At 39.9% G+C, this 25990-nt stretch overlaps 1 protein-coding gene across 10 annotated transcripts in view; it reads left to right on the forward strand.

Annotated features, from left to right (window-relative positions):
* LOC139760650 (zinc finger protein zfp-1-like) overlaps positions 1-25990 on the forward strand; it is a 172715-nt gene that overhangs the window by 100437 nt on the left and 46288 nt on the right. For all 10 annotated transcript variants that reach the window (XM_071684147.1, XM_071684165.1, XM_071684094.1 and 7 more), the window contains 2 exons: positions 12179-12352; positions 24859-25054. In XM_071684147.1, coding sequence (XP_071540248.1) covers positions 12179-12352; positions 24859-25054 — 370 coding nt within the window. The remainder of the gene's footprint in view (positions 1-12178; positions 12353-24858; positions 25055-25990) is intronic.

Below are 25990 nucleotides of genomic sequence, written 5' to 3' on the forward strand. Positions count from 1 at the left end.
AATGTGTGGAAGGCGAGAACGTTATTTCGGAGGGCAAAGATGGGTATGTTTGAGGAATGGGCTATAGATAGGGTTGTGTGGAGGAGGGTGGATGTATTAGACATGAAAGGTTTGAGGACAATATGTGGTGTGATGTGGTTTGATCGAGTAAGTAATGAAATGGTAAGAGAGATGTATGGTAATAAAAAGAGTGTGATTTTGAGAGCAGAAGAGGGTGTGTTGAAATGATTTGGACACATAGAGAGAATGAGTGAGGAAAGATTGACAAAGAGGATAATTGTATCAGAGGTTGAGGGAAGAAGAAGTGGGAGACCAAGTTGGAGGTGGAAGGATGGAGTGAAAAAGATTTTGAGCGATTGGGGCCTGAACATACATGAGGGCGATCGGGTCATGAACATACAGGAGGGCGAAAGGCACGCAAGGAATAGAGTGAAGCGGAATGATGTGGTATACCATGGTTGACTTGCTGTCAATGGATTGAACCAGAGCTTGTGAAGCATTTGGGGTAAACCATGGAAAGGTCTGTGGGGCCTGGATGTGGAAAGGGGGCTATGGTGTCAGTGCATTACACATGACTGCTAGAGATTGGGTAAGTGCTTATGGCCTATTTTGTCTGTTCATGATGCTACCTCGCTGGAGGGGATGCTATTTCATGTGTGGTGGGGTGGCGATGGCAATGGATGAAGGCAGCAAGTATGAATATGTACGTTTGTATATACATATATGTCTGTGTATATATATGTATTTATTTATTTATTTATTTAATATACTTTGTCGCTGTCTCCCGCATTAGCGATTTAGTGCAAGGAAACAGACGAAGGAGTGGCTCAACCCAGCCACATACACATGTATATACATACATGCCCCACACACACATACATACCTATACATTTCAACGTATACATATATATACATACACAGACATATGCATGTATATGCATGTACATAATTCATACTTGCTGCCTTTATTCATTCCCGTCACCACCCAGCCACATATGAAATGACACCCCCCTCTCCCTGCATGCACACGATGCGCTAGGAAAAGACAACAAAGGCCACATTCATTTGCACTCAGCCTCTAGCTGTCATGTATAATGCACCGAAACCACAGCTCCCTTTCCACTTCCAGGCCACACAAAACTTTCCATGATTTACCTTAGACACTTCACATGCCCTGGTTCAATCCATTGACAGCACATCGATCCCGGTATACCACATCATTCCAATTCACTCTATTCCTTGCATGCCTTTCACCCTCTTGCATGTTCAGGCTCCTATTGCTCAAAATCATTTTCACCCCATCCTTCCACCTCCAATTTGGTCTCCCACTTCTCCTCATTCCCTCCTCCTCTGACACATATATCCTATTTGTCAATCTTTCCTCACTCATTCTCTCCATGTGACCAAACCATTCCAATACACCCTCTTCTGCTCTCTCACCCACACTTTTCATTACCATACAATTCTCTCATCCTTTCATTACTTACTCGATCAAACCACCTCACACCACATGTTGTTTTCATACATCTCATTTCCAACACATCCACCCTCCTCTGCACAACCCTATCTATAGCCCTCGCTTCACAACCATACATCATTGTTGGAAACCACTATTCCTTCAAACATACCCTTTTTTGCTTTCCAAGATAATGTTCTTGCCTTCCACACATTCTTCAATGCTCTCAGAACCTTTGTCTCCTCCCCCACCCTGTGACTCACTTCCGCTGCCATGGTTCCATCCACTGCCAGATCCACTCCCAGATATCTAAAACACTTCACTTCCTCCAGTTTTTCTCCATTCAAACTTACCTCCCAATTAACTTGTTCCTCAATCCTACTGTACCTAATAACCTTGCTCTTATTCGCATTTACTCTCAGCTTTCTTCTTTCACCCACCTTACTAAACTCAGTCACCAGCTTCTGCAGTTTCTCACCCAAATCAGCCACCAGTGCTGTATCATCAGTGAACAACAACTGACTCACTTCCCAAGCCCTCTCATCCACAACAGACTGCATACTTGCCCCTCTCTCCAAAACTCTTGCATTTACCTCCCTAACAACCCCATCCATAAACAAATTAAACAACCATAAAGACATCACACACCCCTGCCGCAAACCGACATTCACTGGGAACCTATCACTTTCCTCTCTTCATACTCGTACACATGCCTTACATCCTCGATAAAAAGTTTTCACTACTAGCAACTTGCCTCCCACACCATATATTCTTAATACCTTCCACAGAGCATCTCTATCATTTCTTATCATATGCCTTCTCCAGATTCATAAATGCTACATACAAATCCATCTGTTTTTCTAATTATTTCTCACATACATTCTTCAAAGCAAACACCTGATCCACACATCCTCTACCACTTCTGAAACCACACTGCTTTTCCCAAGTCTGATGCTCTGTATATGCCTTCACCCTCTCAATCAATACCCTCCCATATAATTTCCCAGGAATACTCAACAAACTTATACCTCTAATTTGAACACTCACCTTTATCCCCTGTTCCTTTGTACAGTGGCACTATGCATGCATTCCACCAATCCTCAGGCACTTCACCATGAGCCATACATACATTGAATATCCTCACCAACCAGTCAACAACCCAGGCACACCCTTTTTTGATAGATTCCACTGCAATACCATCCAAACCCGCCGCCTTGCTGGCGTTCATCTTCCGCAAAGCTTTCACTACCTCTTCTCTGTTTACCAAACCATTCTCCCAAACCCTCTCACGTCGCTCACCACCTCGACCAAAACAACCTTATATCTGCCACTCTATCATCTAACACATTCAACAAACCTTCAAAATACTCGCTCCATCTCCTCACATCACCATTACTTGTTATTACCTCCCCATTAGCCCCCCTCACCAATGTTCCCATTTGTTATCTTGTGTTACACACATTATTTACCTCCTTCCAAAACATCTTTTTATCCTCTCTAAAATTTGATCATACTCTCTCACCCCAACTCTCATTTGCCCTCTTTTGCACCTTTCTCTTGACCTCTTGCATCTTTCTTTTATACATCTCCCAGTCATTTGCACTATTTCTGTGCAAAAATTTTCCAAATGCCTCTCTCTTCTCTCACTAATAATCTTACTTCATCCCACCACTCACTACCCTTTCTAATCTGCCAACCTACCATGCTTCTATGCCACAAGTGTCTTTTGCACAAGCCATCACTGGTTCCCTAAATACATCCCATTCCTCCCCTCACTCCCCTTATGTCCTTTGCTTTCACCATTTTCCATTCTGCACTCAGTCTCTCCTGGTACTTCCTCACACAAGTCTCCTTCCCAAGCTCACTTACTCTCACCACTCTCTTCACCCCAACATTCTCCCTTCTTTTCTGAAAACCTCTATAAATCTTCACCTTCACCTCTACAAGATAATGACCAGACATCCCTCCAGTCACACATCTCAGCACATTAACATTCAGATGTCTCTCTTTCACATGCCTATCAATTAACACGTAAACCAATAATGCTCTCTAGCTATCTCTCCAACTTACATACGTATACTCTTGTATATCTCTGTTTTTAAACCAGGTATTCCCAGTTACCAGTCCTTTTTCAGCACACAAATCTACAAGCTCTTCACCTTTTCCATTTACAACACTGAACACCCCGTGTACTCCAATTATTCCCTCAACTGCCACATTACTCACCTTTGCATTCAAATCACCCATCACTATAACCTGGTCTCGTTCATTAAAACTGCTAACTCACTCAGCTGCTCCCAAAACATTTGCCTCTCATGATCTTTCTCATGCCCAGGTGCATAGGCACCAATAATCACCCATCTCTCTCCATCCACTTTCAGTTTTACCCATATCAATCGAGAGTTTGCTTTCTCACACTCTATCACATACTCCCACAACTCCTGTTTCAGGAGCAGTGCTACTCCTTCCTTTGCCCTCTCACCAACCCGTGACTTCACTCCCAAAACATTCCCAAACTGAGAGTGAAAACATCCAGGTTCCTTTCCTCAAACATACTACTTATCTCTCCTTTTTTCTCATCACACACATTTAGACACCCCAATCTGAGCCTTCGAGGAGGTTGAGCACTCCCCATGTGACTCCTTCTGTTTCCCCTTTTAGAAATATATGAATAAATGAATGAATATATTTATTTAGTTATTATGCTTAATCGCTGTTTCCCGGAGGAAGAGGTAGATTGTGCAGAGGAGTTGCCACAGTTTGCAGATTAGGTACCAGAATCTTCCATGATTTTTCACATTGTGAATTCTTGTTTAATGGATTTAAATGGAAGTGGTTAGGTTCTGAAGGTCAAGAAATATAAGTTGACTGTTCCAAAACTGCTTTGTTGAACATTTAAGATCTTACCTTATAAACATAGATAACTGGTGATCTTAAGTAACTGTTGAACGAAGATTATTGGCCATAATGTCTTCCATTCGATATCTCGTATAATGGTCAACGTCAGTTTTTCAGAGGCCCAATAATGCAGAAGTGAATGAGAGAGAGATAGTTACTTATCAAGTGTTAAAACTCAGAAACAACAAGAATTACCAGTTACTATTGTAAGCAAACTATATCAGTTTCACTGTTTATATGTAGTATTTTATGGGACCATGTCAGGATTTTTCATGAGGGTTGGTGAGTGTCATTTCATTGTCAATGTGAATGAAACAATGACCATGTCTTACGTGTATCATGATGAAAATGCTACATTGTTCTCAACCCAGTGGGTAAACATAGTTGGTAAACAAAATGTTGCATTGTTTGCTGGTGGTTCCACTAGTGCCAGGTCAACAAAGAAAACTTCAACATTTATATTATGTATGCTTTTGTGATGCCAATTTCATCCCAGCTTGACTTTCGTGAGAATATGAAAATAATAGTTATTTTACTGTTCAAAGTATAATACAATATAGTATGGTGAAACTCACCATTTTTGGAACGGTGTGGGCCAGTTTTAGTTACTGCTAAGGAACAAAACTTTCTCCCTTGCTACAAGACTGTTGCTTTCCTAAAGAACAGTACTGCATTGATAATTGAAGCAATTTTCAGTAATATTATAGTAAAAGTATTGTTAAGTTTTGAAGATAGATATATGTTGTTAGAGATACCATAACCACTTCATGCAACACATTTTTCATATATTATGGTTCATGTTAACTTATGCATCAATTGTCAAATACTCTCACTGTCTGTGGGCCTGTGTATGCCATCTTTGCTACTCATCAAGGAAAATTGCCTTCCCAAAGGAACTATGCTTCCTCCCTGGCTGCAGGCCTGTTTTTTTCCTGAATCACATTTTCCATCAGTAACTTGAATAAGGAATGTTTCCATAGCAATATATTAGAATTATCAGTAAGCTTTTGAAGATAGATGTAGGATATGTTTTGTCAACACTACCATAACCACTTCACACTTACCGCACATATTACAGTACATGTTGACTTGTGCATCAGTCATCCCACACTTGAATTATGGGAAGTGAGAACTTACGTACATTTGTTGATACTGTTAATGCGGTATATCTGCGAGGTGTTAGCCTCGCATCATAAACCATTTTATTTATTTTATTTATTTTGCTTTGTCGCTATCTCCCGCGTTAGCGAGGTAGCGCAAGGAAACAGATGAAAGAATGGCCCAACCCACCCACATACACATGCATATACATACATGTCCACACATGTAAATATACATACCTATACATCTCAATGTATACATATATATACAAGCACAGACATATACATATATACACATGTACATAATTCATACTGTCTGCCTTTATTCATTCCCATCGCCACCCCGCCACACATGAAATAACAACCCCCTCCCCCCTTATGTGCACGAGGTAGCGATAGGAAAAGACAACAAAGGCCCCATTCGTTCACACTGAGTCTCCAGCTGTCATGCAACAATGCACCGAAACCACAGCCCCCCTTCCACATCCAGGCCCCACAGAACCTTCCACGGCCCACCCCAGACGCTTCACACGCCCCGGCTCAATCCACCGACGGCACCATTTTATAAACCAGAATCCCTCATCTATGGTACCTCCACACTGTCACGTATTTGCAGAACAGTTCAGTATTATTATTCTAACATGAAACATTTGACAAAACTACAGCATTTTAGTAGTGAACGTGCATGTTTTTGTATTTACTTTTATGTACTGGTAAATAGGGTAACAAATGTCTTTCTTATTGTATATCAATAGTAGTTTCAGATCATATAGTGGAAGACTAGTGATAAGGTTTTTGTGGGCTAGCTTAAGCCTGGGTCGTTGTAATGAAAAGACTATGAATGGCATTGCTTATTATCTGAATATAGTTCGATAATGATTGAAATTCTTTGTTCTTCTGTTCTTTATTGTGGAATGTCAACTGGATGACTAGTCAGTTTTTGTGGACTGTCACTGGCCATGCATTGCAACCTTTTTAGAATGTTAGTTGTAAACAGTTGACCTCCAGTTTTAGCTTAAAAGTTTGTCTCAAAAATTCAAGTTATATAGGTAGATGCAGTACATAATACATCAAGAAATGCAGTAAACAAACACAGTAAAAGAAAAAGCAAATTATATTCAACTTACATGATATGATTAGCATGTAAAGAATCTTTTGGCACAGAAGCACTTGCACTTTAGTTCTTTGCCTTCCCCTCCGATGCACGATCTTATTTTTTAGAAGAGAATTTTTCAAACATTTTTTCTGTGATATCCAGGTCATTACAGTAGATCATCATTCCCTGAACATATCTTTCAGTATCAAACATTTTCTAGTACCAGAGGTGGTTTAGAAAGGGTAGTGAGTGGTGGGACGAAGAAGTAAGAGTATTAGTGAAAGAGAAGAGAGAGGCATTTGGACGATTTTTGCAGGGAAAAAATGCAATTGAGTGGGAGAAGTATAAAAGAAAGAGACAGGAGGTCAAGAGAAAGGTGCAAGAGGTGAAAAAAAGGGCAAATGAGAGTTGGGGTGAGAGACTATCAGTAAATTTTAGGGAGAATAAAAAGATGTTCTGGAAGGAGGTAAATAGGGTGCGTAAGACAAGGGAGCAAATGGGAACTTCAGTGAAGGGCGTAAATGGGGAGGTGATAACAAGTAGTGGTGATGTGAGAAGGAGATGGAATGAGTATTTTGAAGGTTTGTTGAATGTGTCTGATGACAGAGTGGCAGATATAGGGTGTTTTGGTCGAGGTGGTGTGCAAAGTGAGAGGGTTAGGGAAAATGATTTGGTAAACAGAGAAGAGGTAGTAAAAGCTTTGCGGAAGATGAAAGCCGGCAAGGCAGCAGGTTTGGATGGTATTGCAGTGGAATTTATTAAAAAAAGGGGGTGACTGTATTGTTGACTGGTTGGTAAGGTTATTTAATGTATGTATGACTCATGGTGAGGTGCCTGAGGATTGGCGGAATGCGTGCATAGTGCCATTGTACAAAGGCAAAGGGGATAAGAGTGAGTGCTCAAATTACAGAGGTATAAGTTTGTTGAGTATTCCTGGTAAATTATATGGGAGGGTATTGATTGAGAGGGTGAAGGCATGTACAGAGCATCAGATTGGGGAAGAGCAGTGCGGTTTCAGAAGTGGTAGAGGATGTGTGGATCAGGTGTTTGCTTTGAAGAATGTATGTGAGAAATACTTAGAAAAGCAAATGGATTTGTATGTAGCATTTATGGATCTGGAGAAGGCATATGATAGAGTTGATAGAGATGCTCTGTGGAAGGTATTAAGAATATATGGTGTGGGAGGCAAGTTGTTAGAAGCAGTGAAAAGTTTTTATCGAGGATGTAAGGCATGTGTACGTGTAGGAAGAGAGGAAAGTGATTGGTTCTCAGTGAATGTAGGTTTGCGGCAGGGGTGTGTGATGTCTCCATGGTTGTTTAATTTGTTTATGGATGGGGTTGTTAGGGAGGTAAATGCAAGAGTCCTGGAAAGAGGGGCAAGTATGAAGTCTGTTGGGGATGAGAGAGCTTGGGAAGTGAGTCAGTTGTTGTTCGCTGATGATACAGCGCTGGTGGCTGATTCATGTGAGAAACTGCAGAAGCTGGTGACTGAGTTTGGTAAAGTGTGTGGAAGAAGAAAGTTAAGAGTAAATGTGAATAAGAGCAAGGTTATTAGGTACAGTAGGGTTGAGGGTCAAGTCAATTGGGAGGTGAGTTTGAATGGAGAAAAACTGGAGGAAGTGAAGTGTTTTAGTTATCTGGGAGTGGATCTGTCAGCGGATGGAACCATGGAAGCGGAAGTGGATCATAGGGTGGGGGAGGGGGCGAAAATTTTGGGGGCCTTGAAAAATGTGTGGAAGTCGAGAACATTATCTCGGAAAGCAAAAATGGCTATGTTTGAAGGAATAGTGGTTCCAACAATGTTGTATGGTTGCGAGGCGTGGGCTATGGATAGAGTTGTGCGCAGGAGGATGGACGTGCTGGAAATGAGATGTTTGAGGAAAATGTGTGGTGTGAGGTGGTTTGATCGAGTAAGTAACGTAAGGGTAAGAGAGATGTGTGGAAATAAAAAGAGCGTGGTTGAGAGAGCAGAAGAGGGTGTTTTGAAATGGTTTGGGCACATGGAGAGAATGAGTGAGGAAAGATTGACCAAGAGGATATATGTGTCGGAGGTGGAGGGAACGAGGAGAAGAGGGAGACCAAATTGGAGGTGGAAAGATGGAGTGAAAAAGATTTTGTGTGATCGGGGCCTGAACATGCAGGAGGGTGAAAGGAGGGCAAGGAATAGAGTGAATTGGAGCGATGTGGTATACAGGGGTTGACGTGCTGTCAGTGGATTGAGTCGGGGCATGTGAAGCGTCTGGGGTAAACCATGGAAAGCTGTGTAGGTATGTATATTTGCGTGTGTGGACGTGTGTATGTACATGTGTATGGGGGGGGGGTTGGGCCATTTCTTTCGTCTGTTTCCTTGCGCTACCTCGCAAACGCGGGAGACATCGACAAAGTATAAAAAAAAAAAAAAAAAGATATCCTTAAATTTAGTATTGGAAAATACCAAATGTAAACACTGGGCTGAGGATGCTATGAGAGTCCTCATTAGGCAGGAGCAGGAACATGCTAACCAAATGCCCTGACCTAGAGATTCATATGTTGCAGCCGCCACCACTTGGCAGTGAATTATGAAATGATTGCAAAATTTCAAAAAGGATGTATAATAAAGTTACTTGTGAATTTGTAAATGCAAATGAATATTATGAATCATTGTAACTCCACTGCATGTTTAGGGAATGGAACGTGGATGCTCTACCTCTGAGTGAAACAAAGCTCAAGGTTTAGGGGGAAGAATGGTTTGAGAATCTCTCAAGGGTAAAGTCATGGGTTACTGTAAGGGCAGGAGCTGAAAAAGGGGTAGCATTTCATTGGAAAGAGGAGTTTTTGGAATGTGTAAGTAAGTGAGCTCCAGACTTATGTGGGTAAAAATTAAAGTGGATTATAAGAGTGAGTTAGTACTTAGGCAGCTGCCCTCAAGAAGAATGACAAAGAGGTACAAGTGTTTTAGGAGGAGCTGTGTGATTTTGTTAGCAGTTTTTATGCCAGAGATTGGGTATTACTGATGGTTGATTTGAATATGAAAATGGGTAATGTGGCAGTTAAAGGTATGATTGGGTGGCATAGGGGTATACAGTGAGATGAACAGACATTTTTAAAAAAGAGGAACATACATAGGTATACGAGGAGTAGGAAAGATGATGTGGGAATCATTGGACCACATATTGATTGATAGTCATGCAAGATAGAGACTCTTGGATGTGAATGTGCTGAAAGGGGCAGCTGTTAGGATGTCTGATTGTTACTGTAGGGAGGCAAGGCTGAAGATTTGTCGTGGTTTTTTGGGAGAGAAAATGATATAGTGTGGCAAGAGGATGGGGAAAGTATGTGAGCTTGCAAATGAGACTTGTGTGAAAAGATACGAGGAGATATTGAATGTAGAATGGAAAAAGTGAGGAAATGAAGCTGGAGGAGCAAGTCAGGAATGGTAGGTTTACATGGAAGTAGTGCTGGCATGTGTGAGAGAAGTGTGTGCTGTGTGGAAGATGGGAGGTGGGCAAATGAAAACTGATAGTGATTGATGGGATGATGAAGTAAAGTTAGTGAAAGGGAAAAAGAGAGGTGTATAGGTGATATGTACAGGGAAGGAGTGTGAGGTTTGGGAGATGTACAAGAGAATGTTAGGAGGTCAAAAGGAGTTACAGGTGCTGAAAGAAAGGTTTAATGAGTGTTGGGGTAAGTACAGGGAGAAAATGTTTTTAACAGGATTAACAGTGTGAGAAAAGCAAGAGAACAAATAGGAACCTCAGTTAAGGGTGACAGGCAGAAAGGATTGTTGAATATATTTGATAATAGGGTAGCAGATGTAGGGTTTTTGTTTTTGTGAGATACATGAAGTGAGAAAGTTATGGCAAATGGTTTGGTGAAGAAAGAAGAGGTGGCAAAAGCATTTTGCAAAATGAAACATGGCAAGACAGCTGGAATGGATGGTATTGCAGTTGAATTTCTTAAGAAAGTGGGTGACTGTATTGTTGATTAGTTAGTTTAGATTATCATTGTATATATGGATCATAGGTGCTTGAGGATTGACAGAATGCATGTAGAGGCAAGGGTACAAAAGGGAGTGTTCAAATTACAGAATTATAAATTTGTTGAGTGTATCCTGGAAGCTGTATGGGAGAGTGATGAGTGGCATGTACAGAGCATCGGATTCAGGAGGAACAATGTTGTTTCAGGGGTGGTAGAGGATGTATGGATCAGGTGTTTGCTATGAAGAATGTTTGAGAAATGCTTAGAGAAGCAGGATTTGAATAAGGCACTTACGAATCTGGAGAAAGCATATTTTAGGGTAATATTGATGCTTCATGTAAGATGTTATGGTATGGGAGGAACATTGAGGAGTTTCTATCATGTGTGTGGGTGGGTAGAGAGAAGGATAAGTGGTTCTAGTTGAGGGTGGGTGTGTGGCAGGAATGTGTCATGTCATTGTAGCCTTTTGATATTTGTGGATGGAGTGGTGAGAGGGAAGTGCAAGGGTCTTGCAGAGAGGGACAGATATGCATTTTGTTGGGGTGGGAGGCCTGAGAGGTGAGTCAGTTGTTTTTTGTTGATGACTGCACTTGTGGAAAGTTTGATTGAGAAGCTACAGAAGTTTGTGCTTGAGTTTGGGAGCGTGTGTGAAAGGAGAATGTTGAGAGTAAAAGATGTTAGTAGTTTTAGCAGTCCAAAGAGACAGGTTAGTTGGGGAGTGAGTTTGAATGGAGAGAACTTGGATGAAGTGAAGTGTTTTAGACACCTTGGAATGGACATGGGAGCAAAGGACCCATGATGGCTGAAATGAGTCATAGGATGCATGAAGGGTTGAAGATTCTGGGAGAATTGAGGAATGTTCGGAAAGTCAGATCAACACCTAGGAGGGCAAAGGTGGTTATGCCTGAAGGTAAAGTAGTTCAGATGGTGTTTTGTGGTTGCAAGGTATGGGGTATAGATAAGAATTTATGAAAGAGGGTGAATGCACTGGAAAAAGAAATTTTTAAGGACAACATGTAGTGTGAGGAGGGTTGATTGAGGAAGTAATGATGAGGTAAGAGAGAAATGATAACAATGAAGAATATGGTTAAGAGAGTAGAAGAGGGTGTGCTGGAATGGTTTGGCTAATGGAGGGGTGAGGGGACAAAGGCTCTAGGAACATTGAGGAATGTGTGAAAAGTGAGGTCACTACCTGGGAGGGCAAAAATGAGTTCATCTGAAGATATAGTAGTCCTGATGGTGTTTCATGATAGTGAGGCATGGCATATTGGCATTCCCATGCAGGAGGGTGAGAGGCCTGCATGGGATAGAATGAATGAGTGAATAAGATTTTGAGTGCTCAGAGGCAGTAACATGCAGGAGAGTGAAAGGAATGTATGGGTTAAAGTGAATTAAGGGATCTAGTATATAAGGGCAGCATGTTTTCAGTCGACTGAACCAAGGCATATGAAGCAGTTGGGGATATGTTAGGCCTGGTTGTGGAGAGGGAACTGTGGTTTCAGAGCCTTACACATTACAGCTAGAGAATGGATGTGAGCGAATGAGGCCTTTTCTTCATTTGTGCACAGGAAATGGCAAATATGTATGAAAGAAAAAAGGAATATATATCTACACTGTAATGTATTGCAAAAATATATGATTACTCTTTTCATTGATATTGCTGTTTCTTAGATCAAGCAGTCAGGAACGAGGGCGAAGAGCAAAACGGGGCATGGGAAAACGAGGGCGACCAGGAGGTGGACGGGACGGTGGAGGACGAGATTCTGGAGCATCTTCCCCTGATTCTTTCACCAGCGAGTCAGCACCAGCTCCTAAGAGAGGGCGGAAGAAAGTGGATTCTAAAGAGTGAGTGTAGTTTTTGTGCAGCATCATTGTGTTTGACTCCTTGTACATAGACGAGCAGTGCTCACTGTAAAGTAGTATATGCTGAGCCACTTACAAATCCCTAAAAAGGGATTATAGAAGTGATTTTGGTTTTTATATACATACTTTTGCCTCTCATCTATCAGTTTATGCTTTTCCAAATAACCATCTGTACATCACTTTATCTGTATGTTCAGAAGTATCTGTCACATGATATTCGCCCCACAGCTTTCTTCAAGTGCGATAAACTATATTAGTTTTGAGTACAGTACTGGTTTGATTTGATTTTCCTTTTATTCATATTGGCTTAAGATATAACCATCATTTTTATTCATTTCTTTCCACTGTGGTCTGTACTGTCAGCATGAGAGAATTTCTAGATAGTCTTTTATCTTTCTGGTGGAAAAACACTGGCCTCCTCACCTGTTGCTGTCCTCCCATTTCAATTACAGCTGCTTCCATGTTTAGGGCCCATCTATAACCAGTTAGAAACCACCACACATATGACACCAGTTTCATTGTAAGGTGAGGTGCTTGCATTACTCTAATACTAGTTGCAACTGATTGTGCAGGTATATGTAAGCAGCCTCTTGCAAATAGCAGTATACAAGTTAATAGATATTCTATAAGAACACACCCATGCCTTGCCACTTTATGCAAGATCACTATGTGCTTTTTCTATTATGTGAGGAACCTATTTCTTCCAGTACCTCTTTTTATGCAGTCAAAATTTGCTGCTGTGGATGTGTGTGCAGTAGTGAGGGTTAGTTGGTGGTGCGTGTTATGTTCCCGCCAGCAGACCAGTCTCACAGTTACCACTGTCATGTGTGGATCTGTGCTACTTTTTTGATTTGGGTATACCTGGTAATGTGATTTTCCTGTAACCTGCTGTGTTTGTGTTTGTTAATATGGCATTCAAAAGTCCAGCAGCATCTCCTTCCCTAGAACTTTCTGTTAAATGGAAGAAAACGTCCCTAACCTTAGAAATAAAGTGAGAAATCTTTAGATGTGCTGATGCTGTTAAGGGAGCGTTTGCATGATATGAAGTGTGCTAAAACTTCAGTGAGGGTTGGCAGGTGAAGTAAGCATGGGTCCTAGAAAGAGTGTACTGCGTTCCTATCAGCAGGTCAGTCTCGCAGTTACTTCTGTTATGTGTGGATCTGTGCTACATGTGAGAGTTGGTGGCTCTGTCCTACTTGTGCAATTTGATGGATCTTTGCTACTTGTGCTAATGTGATTTCCCTGCAGCTCGTTGTATTTGTTAATATGGCATCCAGATGTCCATCTTCTGCCCTAGAACCATTAGTTAAACTAAAGAAAATCTCTCTTACCTTAGAAACAAGTTAGAACTCTTAAGATGTGTTAGTGAAGGAGCATCAACATGGTAGAATGTGTGCCGAAACTTCAATGAGGGTTGGCAGGTGGAGTAAGCTTGGGTCTTGGTGGAATGTGCCACATTCCCACCAGCGGATCAGTTTTGCACTTACCACCGTTGTGTGTGGATCTGTGCTGCTTGTGGAATTTGGATATAACTGCTAGTGTGATTTTCCTGGAACCCCAGAACCAGCTATTAAATGGAAGAGAACCTCTCTGACATTAAAAACAAAGCTAGAAATCTTAATGATGTTGATGTTGGTGAGGGAACTTTGATGCTTGGACATGTTTATAACCTATGTAAATCTACAATTTGCAACATACAATATTTCAGAGAATATTCGAAATGCTATAGACCACTTTACTCCTCCATCTTCCAAAGTAGCCGCAGGGTTAGAAATCCACATAGGGAGATGGAGAAAATGCTTACATTGTACATAGAGCATGAGATGAAAAAGATAAGCAGCTTGATAGCCTTTAGTTCAGGTCTAAAGCTCTGAAGGTTTATAAGTGTTTATGTAAAGATATTGTAGTTGAGCCAGAGCCATTTCAAGCAAGTAAAGGATGGCTAGACAAGTTTATTCTGTGTCAAAAGCTTCATAACATGAAGGTAATGGGAAAATCCACCAGTGTTGACCATGAAGCTGCTACACATACAGGTACACCACCGATTTTCCAGCACTCTTGGTTCCAAAGCATTGCTGGATTAACCATTTTGCCGGACCAACCGTGGTCACGTAATGATAATTCATCAACACACCTCTAACCCACTAATTATATATCTCCCATGTGTTTAAAGTATACCATGGACTGCTAGAAATTTAGATTAAACAAATATTAGATGTTTGAGCACCCTAAGATGGTAAGTCTGTCCTTAGATTGTTTGAATCCGATGGTGTACCTAGGGTATGGCTGGTTGGGCAGGTGCCCTGGGGGCCACTTGAAGGGGAGCACCAGTGGCGTAATGGCATCCTGGATCCAGACAATGATTCGAATCTTAAGATTTAAATTTCTTTACCATGAAAACATATCTTTGGCATTTGGAATCATATTGATATCATTATTAGTTCGATAGTTATTCACAAAAATTGATATTTCCATAATTCGGATCACTCAGAAAATCTAATCAGTTGGTTCTTGTGTCATTTCTGACCCCTGAAAATTTCATCAAAATTTGTTCATAACTTTTGTTGAAGGTTGCTCACAGACAAGCAGACAAATGCCGGTAAAAACATAATCTCCTTGGTGAAGGTAATAAAAATGAAAAATATTGTTGTCATATGTTTGGATGGGTGCAATTTCAGTGCTTGCCATAGTCGCTATTTCCCCTAGATATTCCCGTTTGAATCCTGTGGGGTCTTCTGTTGTTAGCTTTTTCCTAGGTGTGCATCGCCAAAATAATGCAGTTCCGTCTGCATTATACACCTGCTCAGGACTGAGGTGCTCATCAGCTACAAATTTCACAGATTCCTCCACATACTTGGCAGCTCCTTCGTGGTTTGCAGACTGCTTTTCTCCGCACACTTTATTCATGGAGATTCCATAACTCTTCTGGAATCTCTGAAGCCATCCTTCACCATAGTCACGCTCATGTTGTAATTTAAGTTGTTTATGGAACAACTTATCCTGGTTCATTATCATGCTAACTGACAAGTCCACTCCATCACTCTGACACTGTTGAAACATTCCATCATCACTCGACCGTGCTCAGTACTCTAATCATCTTTCATAGTTTTTCTAATCATCATTTGCTTGTTGGAATCGCTGTCTGCATAGAATTTCAGTATTTTTTCCCTTTGCTTCTTTATATCATAAACAGTTGACGAACCAATACTGTAGATGCACACAGCTTATGCACCTAAACACCATGGTCCATTTTTTTCATCAGTTCTTTATCTTGGATCATTATGGACTGGTATTTACTTTTGACACCACGACTGACACTCTCATATGTTTTAGAAGCCATAGTTAGGGTTAGATTTAAGCAAAACAAGCGAAGAATCTCACAGAATATCGGTGCCACCACCAAGTGCAGTGTAAAGAATGTAAAAAGCACGCCCTACACACCGCCATCTGTAGCCGCCCAGTAAATTAGTCTGGTGGCTGTGGTAATTTCAAGGTCCCTCACATGATTTTGTCTGGACTAAAGGAGGTACCAAACCATCAGTTGCCGGAAATTCGGTGGTGTACCTGTATACCATTTTTCTCTATGTGTATTGGTTTACTATATGTGATTTCTCTGTGCAAGGTTTTCACAGAACATAACTCTTGCTTAAAGCAGGGAATGGATGTACTACAATGCATGATGAAAGGAACTTATTGATATATCCAAGAAAAATAGCTTCCTCATAAGATTTAAAAACTGATCTAGAACGTAGAAAGAACTTAATGCAAAAGGAATTATTTAAATGACATGTATGAAAGGCCAAAATTTAAAGGGACCCTATAACATCTTCCCCAGCTTTTTTGTTTCCCATAGTAAGTTTAAAAAATCACTGATTTTTTCTTATTCAGTTTGGAAATGTATAGAGATTGAAGAAGTAACACACAAAATATGTTGTTAGAAGTGTTGATATTAAAAAAAGTAAGAAAGGCAATAATTAGGTTAAAGTTGGAAAGGAGCTTAGATGGGATTATGTTTGAAGTGTTAAAGTATGGAGGAGAAAGTGTGATAAAGTGATGCATTTGATTCATAATTAGCCTGGAGGCAGAAGGCTGTGCCTGAGGATTGGATGAAAGGGATTATTGTTATTTTATTCAAAGGAAGAGGTACTAGGTATGTATGTAGCAATTGTAGGGGAATGATTCTGTTAAGTATACCATGAAAAAATGTAAGCTAGAGTGATCATTGATAGAGTGATGGAAGTGACTGAATCCAGAATATGTGAGGAGCAAGGGAGTTTAAGGAAAAGGAGCAAGGGAGTTTTAAGGAAAGGTGGGGGATGTGTGTATCAGATTTTGACATGAGAATGATTGTGGAAAAGTATCATGTGAAAAGTAAGAGGCTGCATCCAGCTTTTATGGATCTAGAGAAAGCATATGACAAGAATTGATGGGAATGCTGTATGGGTTGTGTTAAGGATATATGGGGGTAAGAACACAGCTGTTGGATAGCGTGAAATCCTTCTGTAGGGGAGCAATTGCATATGTAAGAGTTGAGCGAAAGTTTCTGGATACATGTGGGTGAGGCAGGGCTGTGATGTCACCATAGCTTTTTAACATATATATTTATGGATGGGATGATGGGAGAGATGAAAGCACAACTAGGGAAAATGAGGCTGGAGATGGAGAGTGGTTGTGAGGTGTGATGGCGAATGACAAGCCTGTTTGTGGATGATAATGTGTATTTTGTTGCGAGTGAAGAGGAATTGCAGTGTTGTTAGTTTGTTTTATGATGTGTGTATGCATGGACGATTGAAGTAAATGTAAATTAAAGTAGAAAATAGTGTTTGAAAGGGAATGGTGAAAATATAGAGTTTGCAAAGTCCTGCAGAGTGAGAGAAGAAAGTGTGTTAAACTGCCTTATAGATATGGTGGAGAGAGAATGGAAGAGGTGACAAAATTTAAGTATTTTGGGGTTATTTTGGTTAAGTTTGGTGTAATTAGAGGAGAGATAAGGGAGATCACTACAAGGTAGAAGAGTCATTGGGATCCTTGACAGGATAATGAAGGTTAGCATTGTATGTACGGAAGTTAAGAATGGTTTAAGGGGCAGCATAGTTATCCTGATCCTGATCCATGCAGCCAAAACATGTAAAAGGGATGTTTCTCATGGGTCAAGAATCCAGGTTTTGGAAATGAGTTATATGAGAGGACCACATGGTATTACTAGATGGAATGGAGAAAGTAATGAGAGGATGTATGAGAGATTTGGTATGGCAGGGAATGCAAAATTAATTAATTGTGGAGTGTTAGAGTGGATGAGACGTAGTACTTTAAGGTGGTTTGGGCATGCAAAAAGAATGCAAGGTGGGGAGGCTACAGTGAGAGCGTACGATAGTACGATCAAAGGAATTGGTGTGAGAGGAATACCACCTGTGACATGGGAAAATAGGGTAGAAGAGTACTGGAGGGGGAGAAAAGGGGGAACAACACATGGAATTGTGTATGCGAAGGATGCTTGTAAGGACAGGGATAAGTGGCAATTCTTTTGATGTGGCCAACCTCTTGATGGAAGTTCCCAAAGAGGACTTGCTTCAGAGAAATAACTAGGCAGATAGGTTTACAGTACAACACTGAAAAGTTAAAGAGGAGTACAGTTATCCAGGTAGTTGAGTGTTGTGCATTATTGCCCTGTATCTTCTTACTTTCACAATTACTTACATGTGTAGGTTGGGTGAGGGAGCTGCTAGTGTTCTTGGAAGTGGCCATTGCCTCACAGAAACTTAGATCTCTGGCAGGAAGCACTGCACCACATTTCTGCTCTCCCATACCCTGCATCAAAGTAATGGAAGGGAGCACGGAAAGGGTTGAAGGGCATATCGTAAATGTAAATGACGTTTTACCCAGTGGATTTGCACATCATTTTTTGTAGAAAGCTATGTTCCAGTTAACTGTAATGATAAATTAATGGCAATATTTTGTAAGAACTTTTGAGAATATCCTACACAGGATGTAACTTGGATTTTAGATGTGCCTCTGGAAAAGGTATAATGGTATTGAGACATGCTGCATTGGAAGACATTAAAATTCTCAGATGTTATTAAGCTGTGAAATAAAGTCACAACAGAAATTGAATGGCTACAGTTTCATAATGACTTGAACAAAACTGGCGGATTGATGCAAGTATGTTATCCGTGATGCAAAGTGTTCTTTTATACAAAGAAAGTGCGATAGCATCTCATCATTAACTGCTAGATCTCTGGTCTTTGCCAAAGTTAACATTCCTTCACCCCCTCATGCTTCTCTTACTAATCTTGTGCCTCTTCTCTTGATATCTTTTCACACTGTCAGAAAAGCACTTCTGTCTTTGGACACAGGCAAGGCATATTTATGGTCCGGATGGCATCCATCCCCATTTACCGAAAAAGTGTGCCTCTTAACTTACACCTGTGCCTGCTTATCTGTTCTGATTCTGCGTAGAAATCAGAACTTTTTCTTCTTGTTGAAAGCATTTGTTGTTACATCCCACCCCTACGAAGGATGACCATTCTAACCCCTCAAACTGTCATCCAGTTGCTTTGACATCTACCATTTTGAAAGTCTCTGAATCCATCCTCAACTCCCATATCCCTAAACATCTTGAATCTCATGGTCTTCTCTTTGACCACCAGTATAGCTTCCATAAGGCAAGATTCACTGGTGATATTCTTACTTACATATCTTACTAATTCTGGTGATCATCCCAGAAAGATTTGGGGAATTCTATATAGTTGCCCTTGACATATGCAAAGCTTTTGACTGGATGTGGATTTATGGTCTCATCTCTAAGCTCCCTTCTTTTGGATTCCCTCTCATACTGTTCCATCATTTAAAGCTTCCTCTCTGCTCGATCTGTCTATTTTGCTGTTGATAGATCAGCCTCTCCCTCTTTCTCCATCAACAGTGCTGTCCCTCAAGGGTTTGTCATGTCCCCTACACTTTTTCTCATTTTAGTCAAGAATTTTCTGTCTTACACAAATAACTAAATGCTCTCATACACTGACGACTCAGAGGTACATTCTTCCACACCCTTAAATTGTGATCCATCTTTTCTCCTCTCAACACAATTTCCTTAGTAAACTCTGACTTGAACAGGATATATCAGTGTGTTAGACGAAATCTTGATGTGGACTATTGTCCGTGACTGGAGCCTCTAAAGTAAAAGAAAAAAGATGAGAATCATACTAATGATAATGATAATGATATCATAAAGGTAATGATGATAATGATAATAATAATGAGCTAAGAAAAAGACAAGAGATAAAAGAAAGTATAGTAAGATGTTTTGCAGATGCAAAAGGATAGTAGCTAAAGAAATTATATTAAAAAATGCAGTATATGAATTGGCAGAATTGGTAGGAAGTTAAATGGCTGGAATTCATATGAAAGAAATTCTTAGCAGCTAAATCATGGTCTTACTAGCAGTTCAAGAAATTAGAAATAGTATAAATGTTGAAGGAGTTATTTTGACCAGGTGTTCACTAGGTAAATTAATTACTGGACTTTGGAATCTCATTTAAAAAAATCGTATTAGCAATTGAGGTGATGAATTGTGTGATAACTTTCACCATGAAAGATAGAAAGGTTACAATGACAATACATTGTGCGAATAGTTTATATAGCTGCTGGGATTGGTATATTTGTTTGTATTGTAACTAGCTAAAGCTGAAATTTAGAAACTGAAAAAATACTTTACAAAAAAGATCACTGGAAAAGAACAGATGAACTATAATGAAAGAGAAATAGGATAAAAACCGTAGTATGGAAGACACAGAGTAATTAGATGTACAAGAAATTCATGGAGTGTATAAAGAAAGGCACAAAACAAAATATATGAGAGTATTAGAGCCCATTAAGAAAGATAGAGAGGTTTTGTAATGTTTTGAAATTGGAAAAAGTTTGGAATTAATTCTGAAACTTTTAAACGAATATTAGACAATGCTAAAAAGAGTTCTGGATGACCATGCAATTGACAACTATTCCTTGTGTATGGCAGAGAACAGATTAGTAACAAGCTGCATAATCTGTGCTCACTATGTGCCAGCCATCCCTTTAGGCAAAATTATGTTGTGGGTACTTTTAGTTACATGTGTGCTTTTTAGATATGACCACATTCTTGCCTTAGTAGGCTCAAAGAGTCAATTATTTCAAGCTTACCTCCTGCTTCTCAAATGAAGATTGCATGTATGGGCAGGTGTCCCATGAATGTCAAGGACTATATTTTCAGAAATGATGTGGGGAATACAAGTTTTTAAGTGGTTCCTGTCATGAGAAGTGAACCCTCATATGGAAATCTTTTCTGCTGAAGCCAACACCCTTCTACTGGTGTATGCTTTTCCAATATTTTCTTCAAAGGTAGTAGGATTTAGTACCATGACCTGACATTGAAATGTTTAGTAACATATTTTGTTTTCCCCTTATAATGATATGGGTTGCAGGTGGTGGGCAGCCAGCAACCAGGAAGTTATATTACCAGTACTACCTGCCTAAGTATAGGGAAGGTTAGTTATGGCCATTTAGTGAGCCAGTACTTGATTAGTTGTCAAATTGCATTCCTTTGACTTGTGTAGGTGTAGCTGTGTTTTCTTTCTGCCTTGCCCACATGTGGACTACTGGCTATCTGTCTGCAAACACAATCTGTCCATGTCATGGTAGGAGCAGTAGATAGAAATAGTAGGTAGGAACATTACTGCAGGATTATTAGGTAGAAACATTAGGTAGAAGCAGTATGTACGAACTTTAGATAGAATTAGTCATTAGGAACATTAGTTTGAAGTCTCAGTAAACACTGTGCTAAACCTGCCCTCTTCCAGTGGCCTGTTAAGAGTGAGGCCCTAAAGGCTAAGAAGTGGCACTCGAGTTCTTTAGTTGTGGAGACTGTTGCTGTGGCCACCCCTTTGAGGGACTTCCAATTGGAACAGGTGTCCGAGATAAAGATAGATAGATAACTTATTCTTTGTAAATGTAGACTTTCATGTGATGAGCACTATGTGCTAGCCCTCCCTTTTAACAAAATGTTAGGAGCCATAGATAGAAGTAGGTAGGAGCATTTAGGCAGGAGTGTTAGGTTGGAAGACAGATTAGGTAGAAGTAGTAGGTTGGAGCATTAGGCGGAAATAGTCAGTAGGAACGTTAGGTAGGAGTCTCAGCAAACACTGTGCTAGAGTTCCCCTTGGCTAGTGGCATGTTAAAGAGGCACTAAAGGCAAAGAAGCAGCACTGGACTTCATTATTTAGGGAGATTTAATTGCTGTGGCCACCCTCTTAAGGGAGTTCCAAATGGGACAGGCATCAGAGATATAGATAGATATTGAAGTATTTCTGTATTCTCTCCATCTTATTTGATTCGATCTTCTTTACCTGCAACCATACAACAGAGCATTATTCAAGTCTGCCTTACATATTTATGTTAAGCATGTTCATTGTTGATTGTCTCTCTTGATGCAAATGTTCTCAATGTGATTCTCCTTATTATCTGGCTTGAAAGCACAAGCTTCATAATGTTTTCCTTGAAGTCCATTTTTCATGGATAATTATTTTGAAATTATAATACTTTTCAAGGCACTAATTCTCATGAATAAATATCACTGTGTTGTAATATCACCAAACAAGAATCATAGCCCACATTTACTTGGTAAAGGGATTGAATTATTGAAAATGTCTGAACTTATTGAGGCTGTATTTCCAGTAGTGTAAACGTGAAATTTGGTATCATTTTCTCTCCATGGGAAATTGTAAAAGGCATAGTCGTCACCTTATACTTCAAAATATCTTCTTACTGGCATGACTTACACAAAAAGAGAGAGCACCTAAAAACGTGTGGTGCCTGAGACTCTTCAGTCTCTTGCCTGCAACCATCAGAAACACCATGGTGTGCACAGCAGAGAAATTTAGGAGAGCCCTGGATAAGATTTACACAGTATACCAGATGAGCTGGCCTGCAGGCTGCAATTTCGAATGGTTTGATCAACAGATGGCTGAACAAAGCTGCCTGGATTGTAGGAGTAGGTAAATGTCAATCATTATGGAGATATTTTCAGGTTTAGAAAAAAAAAAATCAGAAGGATCATTAGGAACTGATTTAGGCTGATTTATAGTTTTAGATTTTTTTTATAAGAAAATTTGTTGGAAACACCTTAGATTCATAGGATTGAACTTCAGCATATCAAGCTGTATTTTGAGTAAGATTTTGAAATCCCTTTTTTTCAGATGAAAGCTGTAACTGCCTAATCTCAGCATGGATGGTAGCTTTTAAAGGTCCTTGGCATGTTATAATCAGTAGGTTTTACAGAGCATATAATTCTTCTGCATTTTATAAAAACTATTCATTGTAGTACATAGATCAAGAAAGAGCATTCATCATTTTCTTGTAAAGAAGTCTATTTAAATTTGAAGATTGCTTGTAGTGGGTTAAAACTAATTGAAACAGTTTCTTTCTACAAATGAGACAGTTCACTTTACGTTTGCTGCACTGTAGTCTTTTGTAATAGTTATTGAAAATTTTACCTATGAAACCTACTGGTCCTGTCAAGGTATCATATTTAGTGTCTGGTTAAGTTATTTTTAAGATTTCATTATTATCTTTGAAAATTACATAGCAGAATATTTGTTCATTCATCCAAGCTCCCTGTAAGCCTTTTTTAGCATAAAACATATCATTTTGCCACAAGGAATTGTTATTCATTCTCACAATCAGGTTAAGTGTAGAAGCCCTTCTTATATGGAAACTGGTTTGTACCATGACAGGAATCTGTCAACGGATGAATATAATCTTATGATTCTTTGGATTCTTTCAAAAAAGCCAGAAAAGATTTTCAGACTGACTGGTATGATCTAAGTGGAAAGTTGAACTTTATAGGTCATCTGTAAATGTGTATCTATATTCTTTTTTTTTCTTTTAAACTGTTCGCCATTTCCCGTGTTAGCTAGGTAGCGTTAAGAACAGAGGACTGGGCCTTTTTTGGAATATCCTCACCTGGCCCCCTCTGTTCCTTCTTTTGGAAAATTAAAAAAAAAAACGAGAGGGGAGGATTTCCAGCCCCCCACTCCCTCCCCTTTTAGTCGCCTTCTACGACACGCAGGGAATACGTGGGAAGTATTCTTAATCCCCTATCCCCAGGGACAGAATCTATGTATATTTTTTTTTTTTTTTCATACTATTCGCCGTTTCCCGCATTAGCGAGGTAGTGTTAAGAACAGAGGACTGGGCCTTTGAGGGAATATCCTCATATGGCCCCCTTCTCTGTTCCTTCTTTTGGAAAATATATATATCTCTGATGCCCATTCCCTCCGAATTCCCATCAAGGGAGTGGCCATAGTAAAAAGGTCTCCACTTATCCCTGTCGACATGCCTGCATACTGTCTTTCACAGTAACATTAGATCATTTGGGAAACACCCTCAATAAATGAGTTCTCTCTTCAGTTATATTTCTTTTTCCTTTTGTGGCTGTAAGTTTGCCAACTTCTGAAAGGGACAGTTCAGATCAAGCCAGATTTTTTACACACTCTTTTCAATGCTCACAGGGCTCTTTCTTGAGTTCAGATATTGTTGCTTTTGCAGTACAAATACCAATTTCTCAGCGTGAGATAGAGCCTTGTAGACAACCATTTATTCTTCCATAGACTCCATAGGGTAAGGGATTGGGAATGGTATGGGTTGATGATGAGGAAATGCAAGCTGCATCACCATGCTAGGGATGCCATATTCCTGGGGAGGTTTCTGTGTGAGTTGTTTGGCCCATATGAATGTCTGAATTTGAAAGGGTTTAAGAGTAAAATCCAAGTGGATACACGCTACATATCCGAGTTTAAAACCCTTTGGGCAAGTGTGATGTTCATAGAGTCCTGGTTCCTGTAGAAAATAGGTTTTTGTACTTAAGAATCAAAATTTCTTTAATGCATTTTTTGTTTATGAAAGATCTGAAGGTAGCAGATTATGGAAGCTTAGATATCTAGATTGTACATTTTGTCAAGCTATTATTGTTTTGATAGGGTGGAAGACTGTTGGAGCTCTACTGGTAGTAATTAATTATGATAGATTATGATCAGTGGCAACAGATCAGCAATGCTCTTTCTAATGCTAGAGCAATACAAGTATGGGGCTAATGAATGAACAGTAGTGCTGGGAGTTGAGATGTACATAAAGTAGATTTGGTGTCAGCAGAGTGAATTGAGTGTAAAATGAAGGAAGGAAACATTGAGTCACAGAAATGATAGAACTAGAATGGATTAGCTATGGTAAGATTAATGAAAAGTTTTCATTCTATTTGGTGAATTTGAGGGTGGATACTTAGTAAGACTTGGGTTAACATGGTTGGATAGATAAGGAATAGAGGGGGATGCTGATACAGAGAATGTAATGTACTTGGTCAGAGTGTCTGTTGCTGATTGTGCATGGAATACTAAACTAAAATGGAAAATTTATGTTGGATTTACAGTGACAAATGATGTTTCGTATGTATATGTTTCTTTCAGGTCAGTACCTTCAGTCATTACCAATGGTGTTGGGGCCAATACTCTACTGCTGGGAAACCAACTCAATCCAGCCTCTGCAGTTGCTCAAAAAATGACAGACACACTTCATGCAGAGCTTGAAGCACACTCCATATATAAAGATGAAGAAAAAATTACCAATAACCTTGTTGGGCCCTCACTTCCTGGAAAGAAAGAGGTGAGAGGGGATATTTATTTTCATTCTTATTTATATCTTTTATCTGTCTGTATCTATATCTCTGATGACTTTTCCCTTTGGGGATCCTTAAGGGGATGGCCATTGCAAAAGAATCTCCATAACTGGTGAACTTCAATGCTGCTTTGTAGCTTTTTAGTGCCTCACTCCTGACATGCCACTGACATAGGGCAATTCTAGCACAGTGTTTCTATGTTTATATATTACTATACTTGATTGCCATTTCCTGCATTAGCAAGGTAGTACCAGGTAACAGAAGAAAGACCCATCCACTCATATACACACACATTCATACATGTACATACATGTACATATACATTCATACGTATACATATCAACATATACATATATACATACTTATACATACACATTCATATACATATAAATACATGTACATATTCATACTTGCTTGCCATCCCTCCCCACAGGAAACAGCGTCGCCGCCCCTTGCGTCAGTGAGGTAGCGCCAGGAAACAGACGAAGGAAGTCTCTCTCTCTCTCTCTCTCTCTCTCTCTCTCTCTCTGTCTCTGTCTCTGTGTCTCTCTCTCTCTCTCTGTCTCTCTCTCTCTCTGTCTCTCTCTCTCTCTCTCTCTCTCTCTCTCTCTCTCTCTCTCTCTCTCTCTCTCTCTCTCTCTCTCTCTCTCTCTCTCTCTCTCTCTCATGCAGCAACCTGAAAATGTGGTGAAAGCCTTTTATATAAAAAGATGAAATGTGGCAAGATGGTTGGACTGGATGGTATTGCAGTTTAATTTTTAAGAAGGGGTGTGATTGTGTTGTTGATTGGTTAGTTTAGGATTTTTAATGCATATATGGAACTTGGTTAGGTACCTAAGGGTTGGCAGATTGCAAGTATAGTGCCATTGTATTAAGGCATGGGGGACAAATTTGAGCATTCAATTTACAGAGGTGTATGTTGA

The sequence above is a fragment of the Panulirus ornatus genome, chromosome 3, assembly GCF_036320965.1.
Source record: "Panulirus ornatus isolate Po-2019 chromosome 3, ASM3632096v1, whole genome shotgun sequence".
Lineage (NCBI taxonomy): Eukaryota > Metazoa > Arthropoda > Malacostraca > Decapoda > Palinuridae > Panulirus > Panulirus ornatus.